At 41.0% G+C, this 26558-nt stretch overlaps 2 protein-coding genes across 9 annotated transcripts in view; both read left to right on the forward strand.

Moving 5' to 3' along the window:
- camta1a (calmodulin binding transcription activator 1a) overlaps nt 1–8803 on the forward strand; it is a 936513-nt gene extending 927710 nt beyond the window's left edge. For all 8 annotated transcript variants that reach the window (XM_052039225.1, XM_052039226.1, XM_052039227.1 and 5 more), the window contains one exon: nt 3439–8803. In XM_052039225.1, coding sequence (XP_051895185.1) covers nt 3439–3471 — 33 coding nt within the window. In that variant the 3' untranslated portion in view covers nt 3472–8803. The remainder of the gene's footprint in view (nt 1–3438) is intronic.
- A 1162-nt stretch (nt 8804–9965) lies between these two features.
- Nucleotides 9966–26558, forward strand: part of LOC127583229 (vesicle-associated membrane protein 3-like) — a 32392-nt gene continuing 15799 nt past the window's right edge. Inside the window, exons 1-2 of the mRNA XM_052039000.1 lie at nt 9966–10006; nt 25994–26197. Of these exons, the coding sequence (XP_051894960.1) occupies nt 9966–10006; nt 25994–26197 (245 nt within the window). The remainder of the gene's footprint in view (nt 10007–25993; nt 26198–26558) is intronic.

Raw genomic sequence — 26558 nt, forward strand, 5'->3', positions numbered from 1 at the left:
CTCACAGCTTCTGCTTGGCAACAATTCTAAAATAAAGGCAATTATAGAATAAAAATTCTGAACTTTTAAGTCGAAATCTGTCAATTGCTTACAAAAGTTAGTCACTTGTGTGCATTCCCTTTATTCCTGTCCTCCATATGCATTTTCCTGCCCTAGAATTCCAGTGCAGTGCTGCCCCTCGTCATTCCACATGGGTTTTCTCACAAATTTCCCACTGCATTTTATTGTGCAGGTCATCTGACCTCAGTAACTGTACAAGCCCCATCAAAGTGCATATCTGTGACACCTGCAGCTGAAACCTCACTTTCCTTTTTTCTTGCCTTTGCTGCAGGCCCAGTGTCTCAGCATAGGTGGGCTCTGCTTTCATGTTCACCTCTAAATTACATGACTTGTTGCTTACTGAGCTATTGGCTCTGAATGCCAAACAAGTCACAAATGTGTCTTTATCAACACTCTATTCTTACTCTTCCATGGAGGCCTGCAGGTTGCGATTTTTGGCTGTCGGATTGGACAGCGTTACAAGTGGAGGAAAGGGAGGGAAAGACTGTTTACAACTTATACAGATGACCTGTAAATCAGAGGAGATTGTGGGATGCTATGAACTGGAGGATTAGAAATGAGGACACCATCTTCCTTCGTGGTTTTCACCCCCACCCACAGACCACAGACTCAGTAACTGTCACACTAGTATTATCAAGCAGGTTTTTGCAGGGAGACAAGTTGATGGAACTGCACTTGTGTCCTGCTGGTTAGCTGTTGCCCTGGTTGTGCACTGCCTTGTCCTGTGATAGAGAGGAAAGTGTGTCAGCATTGTGCAGTCTATTTAGGTAAAGCAGCTATCACATAAATAACCTGCCGTATGTGAAAGCTGTGAGATGTGGTTGTGAGACTTGTTATACAAAGTATGGCAGATTGTGATAGAGCTTATGAATAATAGGCCCAAGCTTCATTGTAAAAGGTTGCTAGTGGTTGAGTGATGAGGGTGTGGTACACTGAGAAATGTTTGTGGCTGCTGGTGCTGTTGGTGGCATTTGAAGGTGCATTCATGGCTTTGATCATTGATGTGACGTCATTGAATTTCTAATGGCACTGCATCCAGGTCCTCAGTGCTTGAATCCTGGCCTTGACTCCCACAGCTCGCTGTTCCTGTTGCCTTCTGTGTGAGGCTGGAGGACCCCCCATTCTGAAGGCCTTCAGTTTAACATAGGAGAACTCCAGATTCTGGTCTCTCCTGTGCCATGTCACTCTTGAATGTCCCCTAGGTCACCTTCACTTCCAGAACACATGTCAGCACCTACCCCAACCTCAGAACACCTTCCTTTAAGAAGTGCAGACTGACTTTGAGTAAAGTTGACTTGCTTCGATTAGTACTCACCACTCACAAAACTGGGTCCCCTGCAAAAGCAGCACACCAGTGAAAAGGATAACTACCCTCTGGGCTGCACACTGAAATTATTACAATTCTCAGGCAACACATGTGGCAGGTGCAGGTTACAAAAGATCACCATGCAGGTTTTTTGAGAACCATCCAATTTAGTCCCCTCTGTATCTCAGAAGAATTCCTTTTACTACATTAATGACATTATTTTCAGCGCCAACTACCTCAATCCAGTGTCTGTGATATTGCCAATTTAAGAGCAGATTCGTTTTGCCATTGGTACAATTCCATTAGGAATGAGGGTTGCCAGGTCAGAAAGCAAACAGCCTTTTAATTATGGGATTGGATGGTGCATAGTCTGTCAAACAGCCCTCTTTATCCTGTCTCTTGTATGTTATGAATAACTTCTTTTAAAAACATGCAAATAATTTATTTATGCCTTTATGTTCTTTCTCCTGAGTTGTTGCCCACAGCAATTTCTTGGAAGTAGTAATTATTTCCTGCAGCCTCCAGGGCTCATTCTCCCACTGTGGGCTAGATCTGAATTCAGCTATTGGTGATGAAGATCCAGTGTCTGGTCAATCCAATGACCAGCAGCTATTTCTCACCCCAGCTCCTTTGGCTGATCTCAGAATCGATCCAGTGTATACAGAGGTTAAGTGATCTACACTCAAGACAGAGCTGGGGTGGATCACTTGGCCTCAGCAGTGCTACACCTCTCCCTCCAGTGTGAGAAGGACTCACCAGTGTTGGCCTTCACAGCCAAATGGCCAGTCGGACTACTCATTGAGGCTAGAGAACCACCCTGTCCCTTGCCTCACCCCTTAAACATGAAGAATGATCATATGTGAGGGTTAGGAAGATGGTGGAGTCAACATTTAGGTCCCTAAGTTTTCAGCTCAGGAGGGGAAAGGGACAAATTAGAAGAATTTGGAATGATGACTGAATGGGTTCAAGAAAAACTATGAAGTGTATAATCAGAGGTTGCCAAACATTGTTTTTATTATCTTGCCAACCATCCCACAACACACCAGGCAATCATGCCCTACTCACACCAGAAACCTTCCATCAGCACCACTTCTCACCTCTGCCCCCTGGATGTGGAGGGGCTGGGGGGAATCTGAGAGACATGTAGAGTTATCAGTCTCCATGGAGAGTTTATCCCAATGTCATTCACTTCAAAGTTTCTAAAATTATACAGCACTCAGAAAGGAGATGCCACTGTTTTTCACTCCAAGGATGGCCATTATGGAGTCATTATTTCTAGAGTCAGCCTTCAAGCTGCTTTTGGTACATAACAACCAATCAGAATCAGCTCTGAAAAGCATAGGATCCACTTCTAGGAAACAGTGGGTTTCATTCTTGCAAAGTGGGTATTGCTGGTAAGATGGGCATTGATCACCCATGCCTGGATTCCTTGAGATGGTGGTGAAGGGCCTGCCTTGAACCACTGCAGTGATGTTCTGAAAAAGCAGTCGTGACTTCAGAAGGCAGTTAAGCTTCACCTGTGTTGAAATGGGACTGGAGTCACATATGGGTCAGGTTTACTTCCCTAACGATCCCTAGAAGGTTTATTTTTATAACAATTCGATGCATTCATAATCACTTTTATTTCCAGTTAGTTTTTAATAAAGTCAAATTCTTAGACAATCATAATGGACTATGAACTTGTTCTTTATGGATTAGTAGTCCAATCCTCTGGGTTATTAGAAGAGTAACATTTCTATTGCCTGCACTACTATAGATCTAACTGTGTTAGTCTAGGGATTTGAAACCAGGGTCACAGAGGTAAAAGTATAACTGATTGCTTCAGTCCATGCTGTTATAATGTTTACCATGAAACTTGAACCTTTTTTTTAAAGAGGATTGTTGTCTTGCAAACAATAAGACTTGAGTGGCCTCTTTCTGTGCTGTATCATTCTATGATTGTAGCCTTTTCCAATTATTGTTACCCTTTAACCACCAATGTTACTGATTATACCTTGCTAATGCGTCCTTGGTTTATTAATTGGTTCTAATATCTGTAACGTGATTTTACTCTTTTTTTCCCTCTCCTTCAGAGTGAAAGAATTGAGAAAGGCCAAGGAACCTGAAGATTTACAGAAGCACCCCATAGCAATGTAACATTGCTTCCTGACTGTTTTCTTTATGTTTATATCAGAGACATTTACAAAGATCACTAGAGATTTGGGAAGATTAGCAACACTCTCATCGCAACAAGGCTCTAGAAACTTTTTTTCTCTCGACCACATCGGCACTTTTATGGAACTTTTTTTAAAGAAAACAAAACAAGGCGCCATAGAACTTGCAATTTATTGTTTTAAGAACTTGAAAACTAACTTGTAGAATGAAATAACCTCTTTACCAGCCTGGTGCGTAGTACTGTAAACTTGTGTCAAGGTTTGCAACACAAAAAAAGGGGCTTTTTTGTCAGGATTAAGCAAATGTATGTAGAGATATCAAACAGTGAAGAAAAGCAGGTCAGTGCACTGAGGGGAGTGTTAGACTAAAAGGAAAGGTGATGCACAGCTTATGTGGACCCTGAGCCAGGGAGTCACAGGTTTTGCATGTTGTTCTCTTGGGTGTGATCATGGCCGCACTGCGGTGATAGGGACTGGTCCAATACTAGGCGTGGGACTTTTTCTCTTCTAACTTCTTCCTTGATTTCATCAAATCCTGCTGTTGGTCTGTACTAGAATAGAACATACTCTATGGGTAGGAGAAAGGAGTAAGAAGTGGAGAAGAGCCCTGCCTCCAGATGTTTGATGCAGGAGATGTGCAATTTGCCAAATTATGGAAGTGGCCAGTGGCTGCATATTATTTGTTCATTCAGTTAATTGGGTCAAAGTGCCTAAAGTCTGGTATATTTCCCTTATCTGTTCTCTCCTTTTCTGACTAGAACCCTCCAGACCAGAAGTACTGCGGTCTTAAAAACTCTTCAAGGACCAGTGATAGCTTCTTGGGGCCAAACGTAGAGAGCAGCTTGAGCTATGATTTGTTTTCTATACATTAGTCCAACTTTGTGGATATTTGGTGCGTTTGTGTGTTTGCGTGCTTAAAACCAATCAATGTTTTGGTCATCCTTCAGCCCATACTTATTTGTAAACTGTGAAGGAAATCAGAGGTTTAACAACGTCTGAAGTCCCAGAGTCTTGCTATTTTGGAGATATTCATCACTGTAAGATCAGGTAGCAAGCTGGACTAAATCAAGGTGCTTTAAAATATCCCAGACAGCTGGAAGTCATTTAGTAAATCTGCTATTAACTTTACACCAGAGTCAGCCTAAGGGGTTATGCAGTGCAACGAAAGATGATTTATTACTAACAAGAGCGGAATTTTAAAGTCTAGCATTCTCTTCGCTAATCTGGAGGGGCAAAGATGAATGGTCAAGTCTGTGCTCCTGGGATGATAGTCACTGCTCAGGAGAGCTCCTATCAGAGTACCTTGCCTACTTGTGCATCCTCTAGCATCAGATCGTTGTTCATCTGTGAGCCCAGAGAGTGAGATTTGGCAGGCTGTTTGCCTGTAAGGGACTTCACAGCTAAGACCATACCCTATGTTACCCGATGCAACACATGCACACTTTTTATAACTGGGCTCACTGGTTCATGATTGAGAGCAGAAAAGCCAGCTAGTTTTTCCCTTGATCCCAATCTAACGAGGAAGGACCATCGTGTAACAGAGTCCATGCATTCTTAAGTTTGGTGTTTCAAAATCTGCAGTTTACATGAGTGCTGCAGATCCCAGAGCAGGACCAGGATTGAATGCCTCAGAGAGACACTGAGTTATACAGTCAGAGATCATTTTATCTCCTTGCCTCTAGACTCCATGGAGACTAGGTCACTCCCAATCTGATTAATTATGTGCAATGTACAATAAGTGGATTTATAACATCTTCATCTCAATCAATGTATTATGCATTGATGGAGTTTGGTGGAGTAACCTACACTACACAAACAGCATGCAGCATATAGAGCCAGCCAAGTATTCATAACCCCCTCAGGTGCTACATTGATATGTATGGGTGATTTAAATAAGTTTAAAAAAATAATGAAGTGATGGAGTGACTGTGTGTATAAATTATTATTGTAGAGTTTTTTTAAAAATGTGCTATCAAATCTTAGAGAGTTGCTGGAAATGAGATTTTAAGATCTTTTTTGGGTCACCTCAAGATAGACACCCAAAGTAAGAGGCCCTGGCTTGTCTGCAAATGCACCCTTCCGCCATTTTATTTATGCAGTTTATTCCCCTCCTCTCTTCCCTTCTCCTTGTCTCTTGAAGGGCATTACTGGCTACAGTTCAAGCCCCAGGTGCTGTCTATGTACCGGCCAATACACAACTCTCAACTAACACCTCTGTAAACAATCTATCTTAAATTGGCTGCTGTGTTTTTTTACATTATGACAGTGGTAAAAATTAGTTAATTGGCTGTAAAGCATCTTGGGACATCCTGAGGGTGCTTCATCCAAGCATTTTTTCGGACAAGGGACAAGGAGTTATCTCTGCCCAAGCCAGCATCTTGATGGTGTCAACATGAGGAGCCCAGACTTTTCTGGCTCCAAGCAAAGAGACTGATAACATAAGTTCCTGTTTCTCCATGCTGGCCAATTATCAATGTTGTGTTGATTTGAAAATCAACCATGAGGGACATATCCTTTCACCAACAGCCAGCAATTGGCCTGGTCTTCCTAAGGCCAAAGGTCAGTGAGAGACAGGATTCAATTTTCCCAAGTGTGAGTAAGTAGTACTAAGAGATTTAAGGTGGCCCTACTTTCCTACAAACAGATAAAGGCCTCCCAAGGCTAACAGTATTGAAGGTGGCACAGCCTTATTTTCCAGACTGTATGCCAGTTGGGGAAGTTGAAGAAAAGCAATGTCTTCTATTGGACCATCTATTTTGCTGTTGTAAAGGGGCAGGAAACTTGGATTAGGTTTGTACTGAGATACAGACAGAAACTCAACCAATCCTCCGTAAGCTCATGCGGGTATAGGGCCCTTTGCTGTGGTCAAGTAAAAAAAAATTGCTAAGCACTCTATGGACCTGATCTGCATTGAGAACACCATGCAGTTTTATTCTTTTTAACTTTGTTTTAAATTACTGTGAAGTTGGCTTCCAGAACTACCTGAGCCATTTAAAACAAAATGATACTTGGGAAGTATAAAACATATCAGTATTTCAAGTATGGGGCAGTTTCTTTGCCTGTACACACAGGCATGCTGTCTGTTGATAACTCATTGGCAAACATTATTATTGACAGTTCAATGCGTAAAGTTTTTAATGCAAGACCCTTCCCCACACAAAATGTATTTCAAACTAATGAACAAATAAAATTGAACAAACAACAAATTGCTTCCTCCTTCCACTTGACTCCCTCCATCTCGTTCCCCCCCCCTTCCCCCACCTTCAAGGATACATTAAACCTTGTGAAGCACCATTGAAAAAGCCCTTGCAGTCTTTATTATGTTGCTTCACTGTTTACAAATCATTATAAAACACTAAAAAAAATGCTACTGTTTCTCACCATTGAGTTCACAACGAATGAAAGATCAGCCCTTGTTAGAGTAATGATTATGTGCTGTTTGTCATAATTTGAAGCTGAGAAGGTGTGTGGAGACCATGCATGTTGAGGGCAATAGGTGAGGGTACCACACCACATGTGTTTGAGATTGAAATGCTTTCTAGCTTTTTTTCTACCTGACCACAGTATAAAGACAAGGAAAATGGAGGGGGTTGGGTTTGCTGGGATGGTAAGCAGTGTGGGGGCAGGAAGTTCCACATAAGCTGGGTATTAACCTTTTCCAAAAACTCCCAAAACCTTTCTTCCTCAACAGTCACTGTCACCTAGCTAGTGTCCTGTCACGTCCAGCACTTTATTTTGCCTTACTTTTTAACTTTTTTTTTAGTCTGAACTTTTTTTTAATATATATATAATATATAAATAGTTTATTTAAAGCTTTGATTATTTATTTTATTTTCTTTTGTTCTTTCTTTGTTTCAAAAAGCATTTAAGCTTTTTTAGCCTTTCAAAAATAGAACGATTTTTTTGTGGGGTCACATTCATTGCCTTGACATCATACAAGACAGTAAGGTCTAGTATGATGTATTCTGCTGGCCAGTAATGTCCATATTCTTGGCTACTGTCAGTAACCTGGGTGGACTCTGTATATATAGAAGAACATGATAGGGAAATGAATGCAAACAATGAAAAAAACGTGGGATGCCAACAATGAATTATTTTACTGTGAGTGGTTATGAGACTGGTGATGGCAGAATGGGAATTTGTATAGTTTTATCTGAATGAGCTAGCAATGTGGATATACTGTTTGTAAATAATGTATATATACTTAAAATGATGGAAAAAACAATGGAGATATGTGCATGACTGTAATGAAAAAAACAAAAGGAAGTATTAGAAGCAAACGACCTGTAAAATGAAAAAAAAATTCACTGTAAGAATTCCTTATTTTAAATGTTCTTTAGAAGGACATTTTTGCTAAAGCATGATTACTTGCAAAAAAAACTACTGTACTTAGAATTAGAAAACAAACAGCAAAATGATATAACTGAAAAGTTTATGTTTACATATTTCTTTTCTGTTTGGCTACCAAGACTTATCTCCTTTGCCAATGGGTGCCAAGTAATGTGAATGCTGTATTGCTAAATGAAAAGACACAACATTAAGTTATAATCTTTGCTGAGCAGGTTACTGTAAGGATATAATATATATATAGCATTATACCATAAATCACTCTTTGAAAAGAAAGATTAACAGGCATTTTTATGTTAAATACTGTGTGATAAATACAGTGGAAAATGATACACACATACAGACATATACACATATATATACACACAAACATACACAAACACACATATACACATACATGCGCGCGCGCGCACGCACACACACACACACACACACACACACACACACAAAACACAATAAATTTTGAAAAATATATTAGAAAAAGCAAACTTGACAGTAATGGAGAGAATGTCCACTTCATCTGTTCATCTGAGATTAGAAAAACAGGTCACAACATTGCACAAAAAAAATTAAAAAAAGAAAATTCTAGAAAATGCAAAGCTTTGTTGCACACTGCAACAGCCCAGAGACGTAAGCTACGACAGACACTCCTGGGGTTGCTCACAATTGCATGTGATACTAGTGTAGATTCTCCTTTATTTTTGTCTCTCTTTTCTTGTCCCTTCTCTTTTTCTCTTTCTCCCTCTTCACTCTTTTGTTTATAACCTTTTTGATTTTATCTTTTGTTTCAGTTTTTCCTATTTTTGTATGTCTGCATGTGAGAGTGTCACTGGGTCGTTTAGAATCTTTACAAGGGATAGCCCAGCTGCCAGAGTCATGCAAACATTTTAAATTCCCCTTCAAAATTATGTAAGATGTTTTTGAATGCTTTATAATCCTTTCTGCTGTAAATTAAAAAAAACAAAGAAAAATCTCCTCATGTTAGTTTGTTAAATTTATTTCTGAATATATATTGTTTGATACTCACTAACTTTCTCATTCTCTGGACAACTTTTTGACTCTTGGCACAAAGGTGCCCTCCAATGGGTTGGTTATCAAATTATTTCTGTCAGGTTTCTTTCCTGTTTCTTTTTATTATTGTTCTGGGCCTCTCCTTTTCTTCCCTGGATATCACTTTCCTGCCAATAGTCTTCCCTTTCCTTCCCTTTCACTTCCTGATCTTATCTTTCTGTTAGCTTCCCCAGATTTCCTCGTTCCTGAAATTTCCCCTTGCTGGCGCACATCTTCCCCTTACTCTTTCCTAGTTGCATGCAGCTTCATGATATCCTCTCACACCTCGCATGAATCCAGAGTTCCACCTCTGGTTGATGGTCCCTGGAGGTTTAATCCATCTCCCCTCGTCAAAAAGCCTTTATCCTAGCGCCAATATTTTCAAGACTAATAAGCAAAATCTACATCAAGGAAAATGAAAAGGATATCCATTTTTATTTATTGTCTCCCTGAATTATTCGGAACAATGCCCACAGATTCATCTTTAATTTATGGAGGCTCACGGGCAATCCTGAAAGGAAATGAAAGTCGACCTAGATAAAGAAAGTCAGCAGTCTATTAATCTATGAAGAGTTATACAACCGACTCCTGCTTTCTCTGGCACACGTCCTTTTCTCAGAAGAGATCATGATCAGATCAAGATTTTCTCCCCCTACATCCTACCAAGGACTAGCCTTATTTTCACCTCGAGTTTGTATGGCTGAAGGTGCCCCTTTAAAGTATCTCTCAGTTTTTGTCCCCAGTGTTGTCCGTCCATAGTCATGTGTTTTTATGTGGCCAGTGAGGTAGATACTCCTCTGGCTACACATAGTTGATCCTGCACTGGAGGGATATTTTTAAATGTCTGATTTTCACACTGTCTCTCTGTCATTGTCTCCATGGGTAATTGTCTAATTTCCATTTGTGCCTCCTTCCATCTGCAATGCAGGCAACTCAGTATCATGGGATTAGTGTACATCCTGCTTGTCCGGCCAAGCCCTTACACACCTCTGTGAGACTGCTTCACCTTACACTTGCATTATGTACTCTGAAGAGTAACTACTGACGAGATGTCACCCCAGCGACAGCTGTATGTGCTTCCTTCTTCAAGGTATTTCAAGCATATTATTGTTCTTGTTGTTAACTTGGGTTCCTGCCCCTGACAATCTCAAAAGCAGAACAGGCTGACTCCTAGGAAGGTGACCAAGAAAATGGTTATAAGCACAAAAGGATGGACAAAACACTTTAAATGAAGGCAGAAATCACTAATTTAAAAGCAAAATATGGTAGACCCCTTTTTGCTACGTCTTTGAAAAGGACATTGAAGGCAAATGTGGGCACTGGCATCAGCCCAACAAGAAGAAAGAATTACTTCAGCATTGAACTAAATAAAGCAGTGATCAAGAAGGACAGATTGTGATGGAGGTACAATGCTGGACCTTACTAGCCACTCCAGTGCTGTCAAAAGGAGCCAAGATAAATCAGAGAGAGGTTTCACTTTTTGATTCCTCTCCTTCAAAATCATGATGGCTTATTTCATGGCAACATAGTTCAAGCAAGGCTGGTCACCCTCCTGCCATTTTGGCTGCTTCTGGCATGAGCAGGAGGAAATATCAGAGCAGAGAAAATGTGCATACAGCAGGATGAAATATTGGAGGCTAACTCAGCATATTATTCATCAGCCATTGGATATTCAGTTCAACAGCAGTTGGCAGTTGCGCTGAATCAGCCTTCTGAACCAGCTGTCTCCCCTTCATCTACAGAACAGCTCACTGGAATTTGTAACTTAACATAAAGAACCATGGAGACACTAAACACTTACCTTGCCACAGCACTATAACAATTTCACCAACCAGAAGTTTCCACAGAGTGAGTAAATACTGAAGAGAGACCAATGCATCCACTTCAATCTTGTTCACTTCATCAGGGGCTTCTAGGCAGTGTGTCTCTTCTATCTGCTTTCCGAAGCACTCATTGGTATGGCTGAAGCTGGTTGAGGGATAACAAGCTGTGTGGAAAGCCCAGATGTAAAATGGAAATGTAATTGTGAGCCATGTGACAGATACAAGTTTATCCACGGTTCTTTTGTGTTGTTCCCTTCTTATCTAATTCTTGAGTTACATTGTGGTTAGTTTCATACAGGAACCAGCAATGTCGTTGGGACTCCTTTGTTAATATTCTGCTAATCTTACAGCTACTCTGACACACATTCTATGTGTATAAAGTGTCAGGATGTGTTGAGAACCTATTTGTGAGAGAGTACAATGTCTGTGAAACGTGTTGCCAGTTGATATAGTGAGTACTGGCCTTCAAACCAGGCCTGCTCTGGAAGATATGGCATGACAAAGAATGTTTCTCATGATACCAGCTAGTCTTCTGAACTGGATTTCAATCGTCCAAAGAAGCCTGAGGAAATTTTTAGAGCCATTGTTTTCCAAGTTTCTTTTTGTTTCTTTTTGCCTCCAACGGGAGATTAAGTGCCTCGGGAAAAGAGTGAGAGGGTAAGTGTGTTATATCATGTTGAATAATTTACCCACATGATGAGCAGGATTATTTCCTCTCATGGGACCTTTGATCATGTGTTAAAGTTAAAGCTAGTTTGTTCAGGAGTGATGTCAGGAAGCAAATTAAGTATTCTGTTATATGGACTCACAAATCCCTTTATCATTTCCCTCACAATGATGCTGTGTGCAGGTAACACAACAGTGGACTTCAATATGCAATATGCATTGCGTGTCTGTCAAATGGTGCTGGTAGTGTGGCACTGGTAGAAGGTGATGCCCATTGCATCAGTTGGGGGTAGCCGTATCTGGACTTCAGTGCACTGCTGTCAGGAGACATGTCATTAGCACTGGACCCCCAATGACTGCTGACCCAGAAAGTCTGGCAGAAATCAGGAAACCCCTCTTCCCTCCAGTTAATTACAGGTCTGATAACATATGAACATCAAAGTAGCTGTGAACTATATAGATAAATTGAGCTGCATTGTGTGGTAGCATACCAGCACACATGGTATACCCCTCAATTGACTCTGGGATGAGTGGGAGCAAAATCTTCCCATCAGAAAGCTGGTGACATAGGGTGCATTACTGGATTCACTCTGTGCCCCATAGATTTGCACTAATGGGTGAGCTTTAAAATTGAAGCTCCACCCACTCCCCATTGGTTAAATGCCACGCCTGGAGAATTCATTTAAAATTACCCCACTAGAATCAAAGAATATCTTTTGGCCCATTGTTCTTGTGCTATCTAACCTAATTCTCTTGCTCTTTCCCCATAATTGTCTATGTTTTCTTTCCATTCAAGTATTTATCCAGTTCTCCTTTTGAAAGTTACTGTTGAATCTGCTTCCACTATTGCAGCAGCACATTAAGATCACAACTTGCTCTGTAAAACAATGCCCTCACTACACTGGTTCTTTTGCAATTTACCTTAAATCTCCATCTTTTGGTTAATGACCCTCCTGCCACTTGAAACAGTTTCTGGTTATTCACTCCATCAGAATGAGAGGAAATCTCAGTTTCAGATGCATGAAGTGGATTAGCTCTGCTCAAAGCTAGTTAACATCTTCCAAATAGAGCAAGTCTACCATCAGAATGGGCAATGGGATGAGATGAAAAGCTGAAAAAAAAGAGTACCATTAGCTCAGCCTGTCAAAACAAGAGTGAAAGACACCTTCGGAGGTGAGTTGGACATCATTAGATTCCTTTTGCAAAGGGGTTTGAAGTGTTCGATTGCTTTTGAAACATTTTTTTTACATTTCTCTCTTTGGAATTGTTATGAGCAATTTGTTCACTACATTAAGAAATAGGTAAGTCATTATTGGAGTATCAAAGAATGAAAAAATAAAGAAATATGTCAGTAAAAACTATCAAACCCAAAGGTTTTATTTAAAACTTGCTGATTTTGAAATCTCGACACCCTGAAATGAGATTCAGGTTATAGACAAGAATGGCTCAATATTATAGTGGATTATGTATCCAGGGAACCTGACATAAATTCCAGTTTGGGAATTGAAATTTGGTTGAAGATAAATTTGGAGATAAAAACCATCAGTAAATGTAACCAGTCAGAAACTCAGCTGGTTAACAAGTTGTCTTTGGACACAAGTATGGTCTGGGCCTTTACATGATTCCAGTTCCAACTCACCATGGTTGATCCAACTGACCCCTGAGGTGTCCTAGATGGACACTTACTTGGATTAGCAGCTCGTGGAGCTGCTGCTTCACAGTGTTGGCGATCCAGTTCAATCCTGACTTCCAGAATGAAGTTTGCATGTTCTTTCTGTGACCACCTGGGTTTCCTCTCAGTGCTCCAGTTTCCTCCCACTTCCCAAAGATGTGCGGGTTGGTAATTAAATCAACCATTCTAAATTGCCTTTAGTGTGCAGGTAAGTGGTAGTATATGGGGGAAATTGATGGAAATGTAGGGAGAATAGATTATAGGAAAATTAGTATGAGCCAGCAAGGGCTCAGTAAGCTGAATGGCCTCCTATGTCATAAGGAAAGATAGAAATATTGTTTGGATAATAATCAGCAGTCTTGTCAGCTGCACCTCCCCAACTATCTCACCCCCACAACTACCAGTCACCCTGTGGAGAGTTAATTTTTAAAATCTCTGTGATGCGTGATAATCTACCAACTGAAGCCAAATCTCAAACAAGTTCTGGTGTCTGTCCTGATGGCCAATGTTTCTCTGGTGTTGCAGAGTTTTGGAATGCAAAACACAGCTGACACTGGGAGGAACCAATTACAAATCCGGCAAATATTTTTTCCACTCTAGTTTTCTTGCATTCCAAACTGTCTCTAACAAGAAAAAGTGGTCAGAATCACTCCCAACCATCATCCAGTGTAGGTAAGTACAAAGAAATACCGTGAGCTATTGGTTCTCCAGTACCGATCAGATAAGATAAAGTAAACTGGGAGACTGTTTGTATGGAGCATAAACACAATTGGATTAGATACTCTGTTTCTGTACTGTAAATTCTACATAATTCTGCATAGAATTTATTTGTTGTTTCCTCACTCCAGTCCAAATTAATAATTGACCGTGACAGTTTAAGTAGAGTGCATATTCCTTAGATTCTCACTGTCATCTTTTAAGATTGCCCCTAAACACTACCTATTTGGCCAAGTTTTTGGTCATCTGGGCAAATGTCTCCTTGTGTGGTTCCATCTTATTTTTTATTCTATGACACACCTTGGGAGGTTTTACAACATTAAAAACATTACATGAATGCAAGATGTTATTTGTTGAAGGAAGTGACCAAATCCAAAGTAATAAGGTGTAAGAAAAGCCTAGAATATAAAGCACAGAAACTGGCCACTTGGCCCAACATGCTTATTCTAGTGATTATGTTCCTCATGAATATCCTCTCACTTAATTTCATATTTATCCTAGCAATTTATTCTTTGTTCCCTTCTGCTTATCTACTTTACATATAAAAGTATCAATGCTATTTGACTCCCAATGGTAGGGAGTTCCATGTTCTCACTACCACCCTGATTGGATTTATTAGTGCCTATTGCTAATTACTCTGAGGGCATGAGTCAGGCATGTATGTGGGATTGAAGTTTTTTGTAAAGTGGACTAGGTATGCTTAAGGACAAGAGGGTAACTATTGTTATTCACCAGTTTTACAGCTTTTTTCAGTAAAAGCCAACAATTTTTATAATGTCCCATAGTAAAGTTTTAAATCCATGGGTTATAAGATAGGACCACAATCTTTGCTCCAGTGGCTGATTTGGGAGGCCAGATTCTGGCCCTTCACCTCAACCCAGGGGGATGATACAGGAGTCACCATGGGTCTTGCTATGACTAGTGCTTCAACTTCAGTGTCAGTGGCTGAGCTAATGTGGGAAATGGAAATGACAAAGCATAACTTTCTCCTCATCCACTTTAGTATAATTCCCATCTTCTGAAATGCTTGGGCTAGTGAGACTAAGGCTCCTTGTTGGTGAAGCCTATTGAGGGAATTGGGGTACAGGTATCTGAAATGGAAATGCATCCCCAATCCCATGGGGAAGGCCAAAAGTTCATTTTGTTTTCTTGGTTGCCTCATTCTAATTTTTTAAATAATTTTCTTGACAGTGCCCGTTCTTGGTGTATGAAGCCTGACTATCAGTGCTGTTATTCCAACCATGGTGAACGGCAGCCAGCAGAGATTCACTTCCCATCAATTAACAGCAGCAATCCAACTGCAGAGAAAGAGGTATTGAAAAATAATGGTTTCAAATTTCCTGTCTCTTGGCATCCAGTATTTTCTGCCTTATCTGTTTTAATTAGCATTGAAGCAACTATTTGTTCTAACCAATTTTTCAATGTTTTAGCACAGAGTACAGTTCCCACTTTGGTGAGTAAAGGGTGACTTCATTTTAAATATTTATTTGTTTACTTTAGTTTTGCCATTAGATTTTCTTAACCTTGTAGTTTCATTTGCAATGCAAACTAGGAGCAAAAGGGAGTTAGCAAGTTTCCTGCCAATCTCCCAATTAATTGGATAATAAGGTAGAACTGGCTAACTGAAAATATTCTCAACTAACTTTGAACTTGTGGTACCAGGGAACATAAAATTGTAGATTCTGCACAAGGACAGTATACATGCCCATTGATTACAGGGTTTGTGGAGTGGGGGCTTTGATGATGATGGTTTCCTTGGTTAGGGTGTATAGGACCAGGAGTCATAGTCTCGCCACCCATTTGGGAAAAAGATGAGAAGAAATTTCTTCACCTTGAGGATAGTGACTCTTCTGAATTTTCTAACCAAGAAGCCATGGAGGTTTAGTCACTAAGTATATTTAGTACTTAGATCGGATGTTAAGGAAGTTGAGAAGTCATGCAGAAAGTGATACTGAGATAGAAGATCAACCATAATCTTATTGAATGGCAGAACAGGAGCAAGGGGCCAAATGGCTACTCCTGCCTCCATTTCTTATATTTTTGTGTAACTCAAGAACTCCATAGATTGATAAAAAATAAGACAAAGAGGCACCAAATGTGAGCATGGCTAGCAACGCCACTTATTGCTATACTGGGGTTTTCATTTTTCTTTAGTGTTTCAGCAATTCATACTGGCAGATGTATAGGCAACTGGCTGCTGTACCCACAAAGGCCCAAAAGTGGCACAGACCATGAGTTAGGTCAGTAAATTACAGCTCACTTATTATGCATTCTCACGGAGAGTTTGTGAGTGTAACTTGCAACAGTCTTTGAAACGGGCAGCAGCTCTGACAGTGCAAACTCTGAGGTCCAACATTTTCAGCTGAGCAAGATGAATTTCAGTGATCCATTGAATACAATTTCCTGTCAGATCATTTGGTGCAGATAAAAGGTGATAACCATCTTCTTTGTTATTAACTATTCTCACAGGTGTTTTGCTTGCACAAACGGAAGGAAATATTAGGTGCTGCAAAATGTCCAAAACACTCTTGGATAGGGGATTCAGGCACACCAGAAAAGTACTTAACATTTTACAAGAAGTACAATTAGAAGCTGGAGGGAAAAAAAACTACATTTATTCAGCACCTAATCACATCTTCTTAATTACTTTGTGAATGATTGTTACTTATTTGCTATTCCCATTAGCAGATGTTTCAAGGACCAAGGACATAGATTTAAAATGTTGGGCAGAAGATATAATTGGTCTGTGAGGATTTTTTTCCACTCAAAGAGTAGTTAAGATCTGCAATTCAATGACTGTAGTAGTGGTGGAAACAGTCAATCAGTGCCTTCAAAAGGGATTTGTACATGGACAAGAGAGGGAATAACTCACAAGGCCATGGTTGAAGATGAAAAGAATCGGACTGCTATACCAGGAGCTAGCATAGTCTTCACAGTCAAATGGCATAATAATTTCATGATTTTACTTTTCAAATGAATGGCATATGTGTTGAATATTTGTCATCTTTTTTGACTGAAGGGTAGTCACTTTTACAGTCTGAGAAACTCAATTGCCAGTTTGCATACAGCAAATTTCCACAGCAGGAATATTATCATTTGTTGCAAAGCTGTTGGATAAGGAATTTGCCAGGATTCAGGGGAGAATTTCCAGGCTCCTTTTGGTGTAAGATCTGCCTATACACCAAAATGGCTTAACATAGCCCTGGTGCAACATCTAATCTGCAAGTCAACACTTTGGACAGTGCAGCATTTCCTCAGTCCTGCATTGAAATACTGGCTTGGCACTCAAAATTCATGACAGCTCCATCCTTTCATTTACTAACATTTACTCTCTAGTTTGTTGCTTGATTTTCATGGGAAAGCTGTTCTTAGCACTGTTGCCTATTTGGTGGATAAATTCCCAAATAGACACCCAAATCTGCCCAGGATTACATAGGTAAAAGGGAACAGAAACAAGCCATTTGGTCCAACCAATCCACCTCCTCCAGCCTGTCAGTAACAGTAATTGGTGACCAATGGGAATTAAAGAGGATAGAGATATTAACTTACCCCAAGAGCTCAAAGATATGTAGCTCACGCACAAAATCTTGGCCATACCCTAAACTAACACATCAGTTGTGGCATATTCGATTAATTAGTCACTTTACTGATTGCAGAAAAGCATATAATTTTTTTTGTCACATTTGGCACAATGAATGGCTTCCTGCTCTTTTAACATCTGTAAATGCGGTCACAGTTCAACAGTACTGCACAGGGAGTGCCAGCCTGAATTAAACGTTCAAGTCGGAGAAAGGGACTGGAATCTTCTGACTCAGTTGAGGCAAGACTGACACTAAGTATGCACTGATGCTTTTTATGAGGGGTTGATTGAGGCTATGAAGGAATGTTGTTGCATTCTGGTTAGTGTTTGCCTCTAAGGATACAGGTGCTACTGTCAGGGAAACATGATGAACAGCACTTTGGAAACAAAAGCTGCTGTAAACACAGGAAGAGCAGATTCTCCAGAGACTCACAAAGTACAATAACACAGATCTGTATTTCCCTGGCTGTCTTGAATTTCTGCACTATAGAAGTCTGTTTACTGTTTTATAAAGTTTTATTGCACTAAATTAGCTTCTCATTAATATTTTTTGAAATTGCCCAATAAAAATTGCCTCAACTCAAAAACCATACAGTTAGATTTTGAATTTATGTAATGTGTGAAAGCAAATCAGAAACTTGTTTAACATCCTTGTCTGATATCACTTGTTTCCTATTTGGACAGTGAGGAAGGCTGTCAAAGCTTGTAAAGTGATCCGGACCAGCTGGGAAAATGGGCTGAAAAATGGCAGATGGAATTTAATGCAGAGAAGTGTGAGGTGATGCACTTTGGGAGGACAAACCAGGGCAAGACTTGCACAGTGAATGGTAGGGCACTGAGGTGTGCGCTAGAATGAAGGGACCTGGAAATACAGATCCATAATTCTATGAAAGTGGCATCGCAGGTAGATAGGGTTGTAAGGAAAGCTTTTGGCACATTGGCCTTCATAAATCAGGGATTGAGTACAGGAGTTGGGATGTTATATTGAAGTTGTATAAGACATTGGTGAGGCCAAATTTAGAGTATCGTGTGCAGTTCTGGTCACCTACCTACAGGAAAGATATCAATAAGCTTGAAAGAGTGCAGAGAAAATTTACATGGATGTTGCCAGGACTTGAGGACCTGAGCTACAGGGATAGGTTGAATAAGTTTGGACTTCATTCCCTGGAACGCAGGAGAATGAGGGGAGATCTTATAGAAGTACACAAATTATGAGGGGTATAGATAGGGTGAATGCATACAGGCATTTTCCCCTTAGTTGGGTGAGACTAGAACTAGAGTTCATAGGTTTAGGGTGAAAGGTGAAATATTTGAGGGGAATCTGAGGGGGAACTACTTCACTGAGAGGGTGGTATGATTGTGGAACGAGCTGCCAGCGGAAGTGGTGGATGCGGGTTCAATTGTAGCATTTAAGAGAAGTTTGGATAGGTACATGAATGAGAGAGGCATGGAAGGCTATGGTCCGGGTGCAGGTAGATGAGACTAGGCAGAAAACCAGGCCGGCAAGGACTAGATGGGCCAAAGGTCCTGTTTCTGTGCTGTAGTGCTCTATGACTCTATTTAGAATTATGTGGATGAAGTGTAATGGTCTGCAGACTCATTTCACTCTTTTTACACTATTGCACTGCCAGGATCAACCCCCATGCTTCAGGTGGCTTTTCCTGTCAGCAATGACCCCTGATTGAGAGTGGTAGCTGGATATTCAACCAGAGGGGGCTTCAGCTTCTAATATCCTCGTGTGCACTCTCTTGAAACTTTCTCAGTTTTGTATCTTTAATATTACACTGAAGTATGGCTTTGCTGACTATGGTTGGCCCCAATCAGAGATGTCTCCTTTCAGATGAGGCATCAAACTGGGGCCCTGTCTGCTCTCTCAGGTGGATGTAATTGATTCCGTGTCACTCTTTAGCAAAGTGACAAGGGAGTTCTCTCTGGCAATACTTATCCATCAACCAATGTAACTGGTCTTTGATTTTTTATCTCAGTGCTGCTTATGGGAGCTTGCTGTGCATAAAATCCCATGCCTGTTTCCTATAGTATAACAGTGACTACAAAAGTGATTCATTGGCCACCAGGAAATCAAACAAAAACACCATGTAACTCTGACACCGACATGATGAGCTGAAAGCCCTCGTGTTGTTTCGTTCTATGGTTCTGTACCATTCTAAGATACTTCGCTTTACTCTGAGGAGAGCAATTCTTTGCCTCTGCACTTCAAATATTCACAAGCCACCTATCTTGAATTTCTGCAATACAGTATTACATTAATTTGTTGCCACTTAGTTGAGAAGGTGGTTCATGGTGTTCTAGCACTAACCTTGACAAAGCTCCTTAGTACAATTATTGTCATTTTAATTTTACATTTTTTTTAGATAAGGAGAGAAAATACCGGAAATATTGAACAGGTCAGGCACCTGCTCTGCTTTTCCAATATTTTCTGATTTCATTTCATGTTTTCAACATTTACAATATTTTGCTTCTACGTTGTTTGAATTCCATTTCCTAAAAATCCCCTGTTTTTATTTCACCCTAACTCATTCATATTTCCCTGGCATGTTACCCAAGAGTCTATTGTTAGTGTCTGTGCTTAGAGAGTGGTAGAAGGTTAATCATAGGGCAAAATATCATAACTGAGCCCTGGTGAAGCTCAGAATCACAAGACAACCAGATGAATCCACTTCCCAGCAGAAATCCCTGGATCAGGAGCTGGAAGCCTGGAATGTTTCTTTAACATCTCTGGCTTGGGACCCTAACTTCTGAGAGCCAAGCCATTTGAGAAATGTGGGTCATGATTCTCCAAATCTTCCTGAGGTTGGACATTGTGGTTTTGGCGAACACCCTCCATATTGCTTACAGAATCCTTTACAGGTTTCCCAGACCTGCCTGCACATATTGGTGGATGTTTCATCTCAATCACCCCATAGACTCCTATCATTGCTCACCTGACGCATCCATCCTCTCAATGCCTGTCTTCCCTTAACCAACTGGAAATCATACAGACTCATGATAATCTGATTGGATGATGCTCGGCTTGTTAATCTGTTGATAATACTTTAGTAACTCTTCAAAGAAAATCATATGCTTCTTAAAATATCTCCACTAGTTTGCCTGACAATATGCTTGGAGATTAATTCCTGGTGGCTCTAGGGCAGTCCCAGAGGGACAGCCCTGTAAACCTTTGTCACTTATCTTTAGCCTCTGGATTCAGACTATGGCTTTGTGTAGTTCTCGCAGCACCCATTAATTACAAAAATCTGTAATAAATTATTAGCAGTAAGGGAGATCATTGTAGAAACCCAGCCATTCATTAAAATCCTTTTAGGGAAGGAAATGTGGTCTGGTCTATATATCATTCCAGACCCACAGAATGGTTCTTTTCCTTCTTTTTAATAGTGTTAAAACAGCAATTTTTTTAAATGTAATTCTGTTTTTAAAAGTTCCATGAAGATCTCCATCTTCTGTTGTAAGTTACCCAGAAAATGTTGTCAGGTTTTCCCACATTATGCCATGTTTTAGACAGTTTCAGTGCACGCAGTTGTATGGATCCATTGTGGGATTGCACAGACGCTGACACTTATCCCTGTAGCAGTGATCCTGGGAGCTAGCCCCCATCATTGTACAGTGGGGTTCCCTAGGGGTCAGCACCAGGATCACTGCTTTACTTAATACGTATTAGTAAATTAGACTTGGCTGGACAGGGAGCAATCTGACTGCACTTTTTGTCCGATCTGATTAAATTTTTTGAAGAGGTATCAAAGTTTATAGATGAAGGCAGTGCAGTAGATGTGGTTTACATGGAATTCAGTAAGGCCTTTGACAGGGTCCCACATGAGAGACTGATATAAAAGGTTAAGGCCCATGGGATCCAGGGAAGTTGATAAATTGGAACCAAAATTGGCTTGACAATAGGAGACAGAGGTGATGGTTATTTTTGTGATTGAATGCCTGCGCCCAGTGGTGTCCCACAGCTAGGGCCCTTGCTGTTTGTAACTTACATGGATGTGAATGTAGGAGGCGTGATCAGTTAGTTCACAAATGACATGAAGATTGGTGGAGTTGTTGATAGTGTGGAGGTTAGTTTCAGGCTATGGAGTGATATCGATATGTTGGTGAAATGGCAGATGCAGTTTAATCCAGGTAACTGTGAGGTGCTGCATTTTGGGAGTACTAGTGAAGCTAGGACATACACCATGAATGGTAGGGTCCTAGGGATTATTGAGGAACACAAGTGTACAAGTCCAAAGATCCTTGAAAGTAGCAGCGCAGGTAGATAACGAAGTTAAGAAGGCATATGAGATACTGGCCTTCATTAGTTGGGGCATTGAATACAAGAGCAGGAAGGTTATGTGTCAACCATATAAGATATTGGTCAGGCCTCAGCTGGAGTACTGTGTGTAGTTCTGGTCACTACACTATAGGAAAGATGTGATAGCACTGGAGAGGGTGCAGGGGAGATTCACCAGGATGTTGCTGGGAATGGAGCGTTTCAGTTATGAGGAGAGACTGGGGAGGCTGGGTCTCTTTTCCCTGGAGCAGAGGAGCTTAAGAGAGGTCATGATTAAGGTATATAAAGTTATGAGGGGTATAGATAGGGCAGGCTGCAGGAAACTTTTCCCTATATCAGAGGTTGATAGAACTAGAGGACATAGATCTAGGGTAGTGGGTAAGAGATTTAAAGGGGATCTGAGGGAGACCTTTTTTTAACAAGAGAGTGGTGGTTACCTGGAATAGACTGCCAGAGAGAGTGATGGAAGCAGAGTCCAATAGCATTTAGGATGTGTCTACACAAGCACTTGAGTCACCTTAGGTACAGAAGGCTATGAGTCAGGTGCTGGAAGCTGGGATTAATATGGATGGATGCCCATTGGTCAGCATGGACTTGGTGGGTGAAACAGCCTGTTTCCATACTGTATGTCTCCTTCACTCTGATTTCCATATTTTGGCACAAAACTTAGAGGTGTGGTGAACAGTGAGGATAGTAATAGGAGATATAGAATGGCTGGTGGAATGGTTGCATAGGAAATTGATGAAATGTAAAACTGAAAAATGTGAAGCATTTTATTTTTGTAGAAAGATTGAGAAGAGATGATATAACTAGAGGATACATTTCCAAAAGGAGTACACAGACAAAGAGATCTTTGGGTACTTGTGCACAGTTTGTTGATAGTGGCTGAGCAGGTTCAGAAATTAGGAAGAAAACATATGGGAACTTAGGTATAAATAAAGACACTGAGCACCAGGAGAATGAAGTCTTGATGAATCTTCATAAAACACTAGTTTAGCCACACATGGAGCATTGGGTCCAGGTCTGGGCACTGCACTCTGATGTGAAGGTGTGGAAGAGATTTACCAAAATGGTTCTAGGGATGAGGGTCTTTAATTATAGGTAGGGACAAAGTGGAGAAGCTGAAAGTGTTCTCCATGGAAAGGAGGAGGTTGTGGATAGATCTGATCAGGGTATTTAAGATCATGAAGGGCATAGACAGAATGGATAGAAGTAAACTCTTCCCATTAGCAACTGGGTGAAGAATTAGGGGGACAGTGATTGAGGATGGTTGTCAAAACAAAAGTGACACGAGGATTTTTTGTTACACACAGCAAGTGGTTAGGATCTGGACTGCCTTACCAGAAGGAAGCTGGATAAGTATCTGAAAGGAAAGAATTACAGGGCCTTTGTGGCTAGAGAGTGGGATTAGCTGAATTGCTCTTACATAGAGGCAGAATGAACCTGATGGGCTGAATGCCCTCGTTCCCTGATGTAAATATTATGTATTTCTCTAAGTGGGCATATGTACCATGCAAGCAACAGTCTTTCAGCTACTGAAGAGTGATGCTGCAATGATGTGATGAAGGAGGCTGAAGGGACCTGGAGAGGGGATGGAGAACATTACTCAGAGGAACCATGTCCTTTGTGCAAGGCAGCCCATGGAGAAACTGTCAGGAGCCTGCCACTCTGTAAAGAGTGATACTATGTGAGCACTGTCTATGAATGCCTGCACTCTGGTGAAGCCCGCATTAGTAACAAATCCATAAGCCTGGCTGCTTCTGTGAGCTGAAGGAAAAGGAGATGGTCTTCTCTTCTGATACATGGAGCTTGTTGTCCTCCATAGTGCAGCTGGGAACAGCAAACTCTGAGATGGAGTTGAGATCAGCAGTAGTAGCTCAGGATGATCTTTATGCTGGGAAGCTGAAAGTGACCATGACCTGAACCTTTATAGGTAAAGTAGTCCAGGCATGTGAGAGCATAATATTGACATTGCAGGAGGTCACATATGTCAGTGACGACTGCCATTCTGAATCCTTGCCTGCTCATTACAGAAGTCTGGCTTCAAGTATAGGTCTCTGTAAACTCTGGGTGGGCAAGATCTTGGGACATGAATCCTTCTGTGCCTCCTCCAACAAGGTCCCTGTGGCTACCTGAGATGCCTCTAATGCTTAAAGTTTTTTTCCGTCTTGTCCAGCAAAAGAAATATTACGTGTAAACAAATCCCCTTTGGAAGTCAGTTGTCAGTACAGGAAAGTCATTGAAGGTTGTAAGAAGGCTCAGTTTTAAGTGTGAGCAGCATGCAGAGTAGCAGTGAGGCTGCAAAATGCTGCAGAGCAGCTTGGCAAAGAAAGCTATTTGAGTGTTGACCCTGTAGAGTCACAGAGTTATACAGCACAAAAACAGGCCCTTCAGCCCAACTCATCCATATCGACCAAAGTGCCTGTCTGAGCTAATCCCATTTGCCTGCGTTTGGCACATGTCCCTCTAAGCCATTCCTATCCATGTACCTGTCTAAATGTCTTTTAAATGTTTCTCAATGTCTCTTGAACATAATCATAATCCCCACCTTTACCACTTTGCAGCCTCACTGCTACTCTGCATGCTGCTCACACTTAAAACTGAGCCTTCTTACACCTTCATTGATTTTCCCGTACTCACAACTGACTTCCAAAGGGGATTTGTTTACACGTAATATTTCTACCACTTCCTCTGGCAGCTCATTCCATATACCCACCACTCTCTGTGTAAAAGACTTGCCACTCAAATCCCCTTTGAATCTTTCTCCTCTCACCTTAAATCTATACCCTCTAGCTTTAGGCTCCCCTAACCTGGGAAAAAGACTGTGACCATTCAACTTATCTATGCCTTTCATGATTTTATATACCTCAATAAGATCACCCCTCAGCTTCTTACACTCCAGGGAAAACAGCCCCAGCCTATCCATTCTCTCCTTATAACTCAAGCCACCCAGTCCAGGCAACATCCTTGTGAATATTTTCTACACCCTCTCTAGCTTAAAGACATCCTTCCTATAGCTAGGCAACCAGAATTGCACACAATATTCCAAGTACAGTCTCACCAACTTCTTGTACAGCTGTAACATGACATCCCAACTCTTGGACTCAGTGCCCTGACTGATGAAGGCCTTCTTCACCACCCTGTCTAGCTGTGGCACCACTTTCAGGGAACTATGAAATTATAGCCCTAGGTGTCTATGTTCTACAACACTCTCCAGGGCCCTGCCATTTACTGTGTATGTCCTGACCTGGTTTAACTTCCCAAAATGCATCAATTAGTCAGAATTAAATTCCACCTGCCAGTCCTTTGCTCATCTTCCCAGTTGATCTAGATCCCACTGTAATCTTAAATAACCTTCTTCACTGTCCATAGTAGTATTGTTCCAGGGGAAACAGGGTTAGCAAACAACAACTGTCATTTTTCAGATAAAAACCATGTTGTTAAAATTCATGCTGGAGACCAAATACCGAGCGTTGCACTTCTGTTGACATAATTTGAAGGAGCTTTACACCAGTCAGGGGTTGGATTTCTTGCCTGGTGCCAAGAAATGGGGACAATATTACACCTGTTTTTAACTGCATGGTGCCTTTATTATTTTGAAGTTTGTGAGAAAGAATTGTAACACCTAACTCTGAAATGGCACATTTTTCAAAAGCAGTTAGGGATCAACAATCAAATTTGTCAGTAATGCCCACAACCAGTGAGTGGATATCGAAAGAAGAAATTGTCTTCTTTTAATCTTGCAACCTAAGCAGTAACTTCCAGTTGATTAAACCTCCTGAGATGTTTTGTTCCTTTGGGGTGAAAGAATTGGATTAGTTTGCTTCATATAATCATGAAAATGTTATACCATAGAGGGGAGTGTGTCAAATCCACGCAGGCTGTTAAATTGGAGGAATTAAAAAGCAAAAATCTTCAGACACCGTTAATCTGAAATAAAGAACCAAGTTGGAAGTTCTTTGACTGAGACATTAATTCCTTTTCTTTCCACAGACACTGCCTGACCTGTTGAATGTTTACATTAATTTCTTTTCGTTCAGCAAGAGCAATTTTGGCTGCTGCAAATCTCCGACTCTTTTCCCTCAGCGCCGCATTTTTTCCGCAACACAACTACTTATCCAATTTCTTTTTTCCTTTCCAATTATGACAACATATCTTATTCCCTCCCCTACACGCTCATTAATCAGGAGCATCCAATTAAGTTAGCTCAGTGTTTTGTGAGAGGGAGGTGTCGGCAGGGAGCAGGCTGTGCTGGGTGCCTGTGACGTTTCCGACCTACTGAGCTGACAACACCCACCCAACTCCCGGCTCTTGCGTCGACGGCTTATTGTTAGAAAATATGTAAGTTCTTTCTTCCTTCAGCTTGTGCTTCTCTGCGCTCTCTTTCCAGCAATATGTTTTTTTTCTCTCTCTCTTCACACTTTCTTCCCACTATTTTTGGAGCGGTTCCCGTTTTCCGACGGGCCCCGGCCGGAGGCGACCGTGCTCTCCGGTTTCCAGGCGAGTTCGCAGGCTTGTGTTGAGGCAAGGCCGCAGGGGTGAGGCTTGTTTAGATGCAGAATCCGGAAACCTCGGTCTAGTCTTTCAGTGAAGCTTGATAACAAATTTTCAAACCTTTTAGTTGGTAGGACTTCTAAAAGGAGAGTAAGTCCCAACTTTTGTTCCAAGTGCTGGAGTTTAGTTGGAGTTTTTACATCTCCTGCAGCTTCTACTGTCCGCGACTTTGCAATTTGACGCTTCCGTCATGGCATAACTTTGTGGGGTGGGGAAATCACTTTTGGAATTGCTGTATTATTTTATAATGTCAAGTTCCTGACTATCTTGGAACATTTAAAGCTTGCTCTTCCCGGAAGATTCATTGGCTGTTGCTTTCAATCATAGATAACAAAAAATGCATCA

This window comes from Pristis pectinata, chromosome 26 (assembly GCF_009764475.1).
Source record: "Pristis pectinata isolate sPriPec2 chromosome 26, sPriPec2.1.pri, whole genome shotgun sequence".
In the NCBI taxonomy this organism is placed as follows: domain Eukaryota; kingdom Metazoa; phylum Chordata; class Chondrichthyes; order Rhinopristiformes; family Pristidae; genus Pristis; species Pristis pectinata.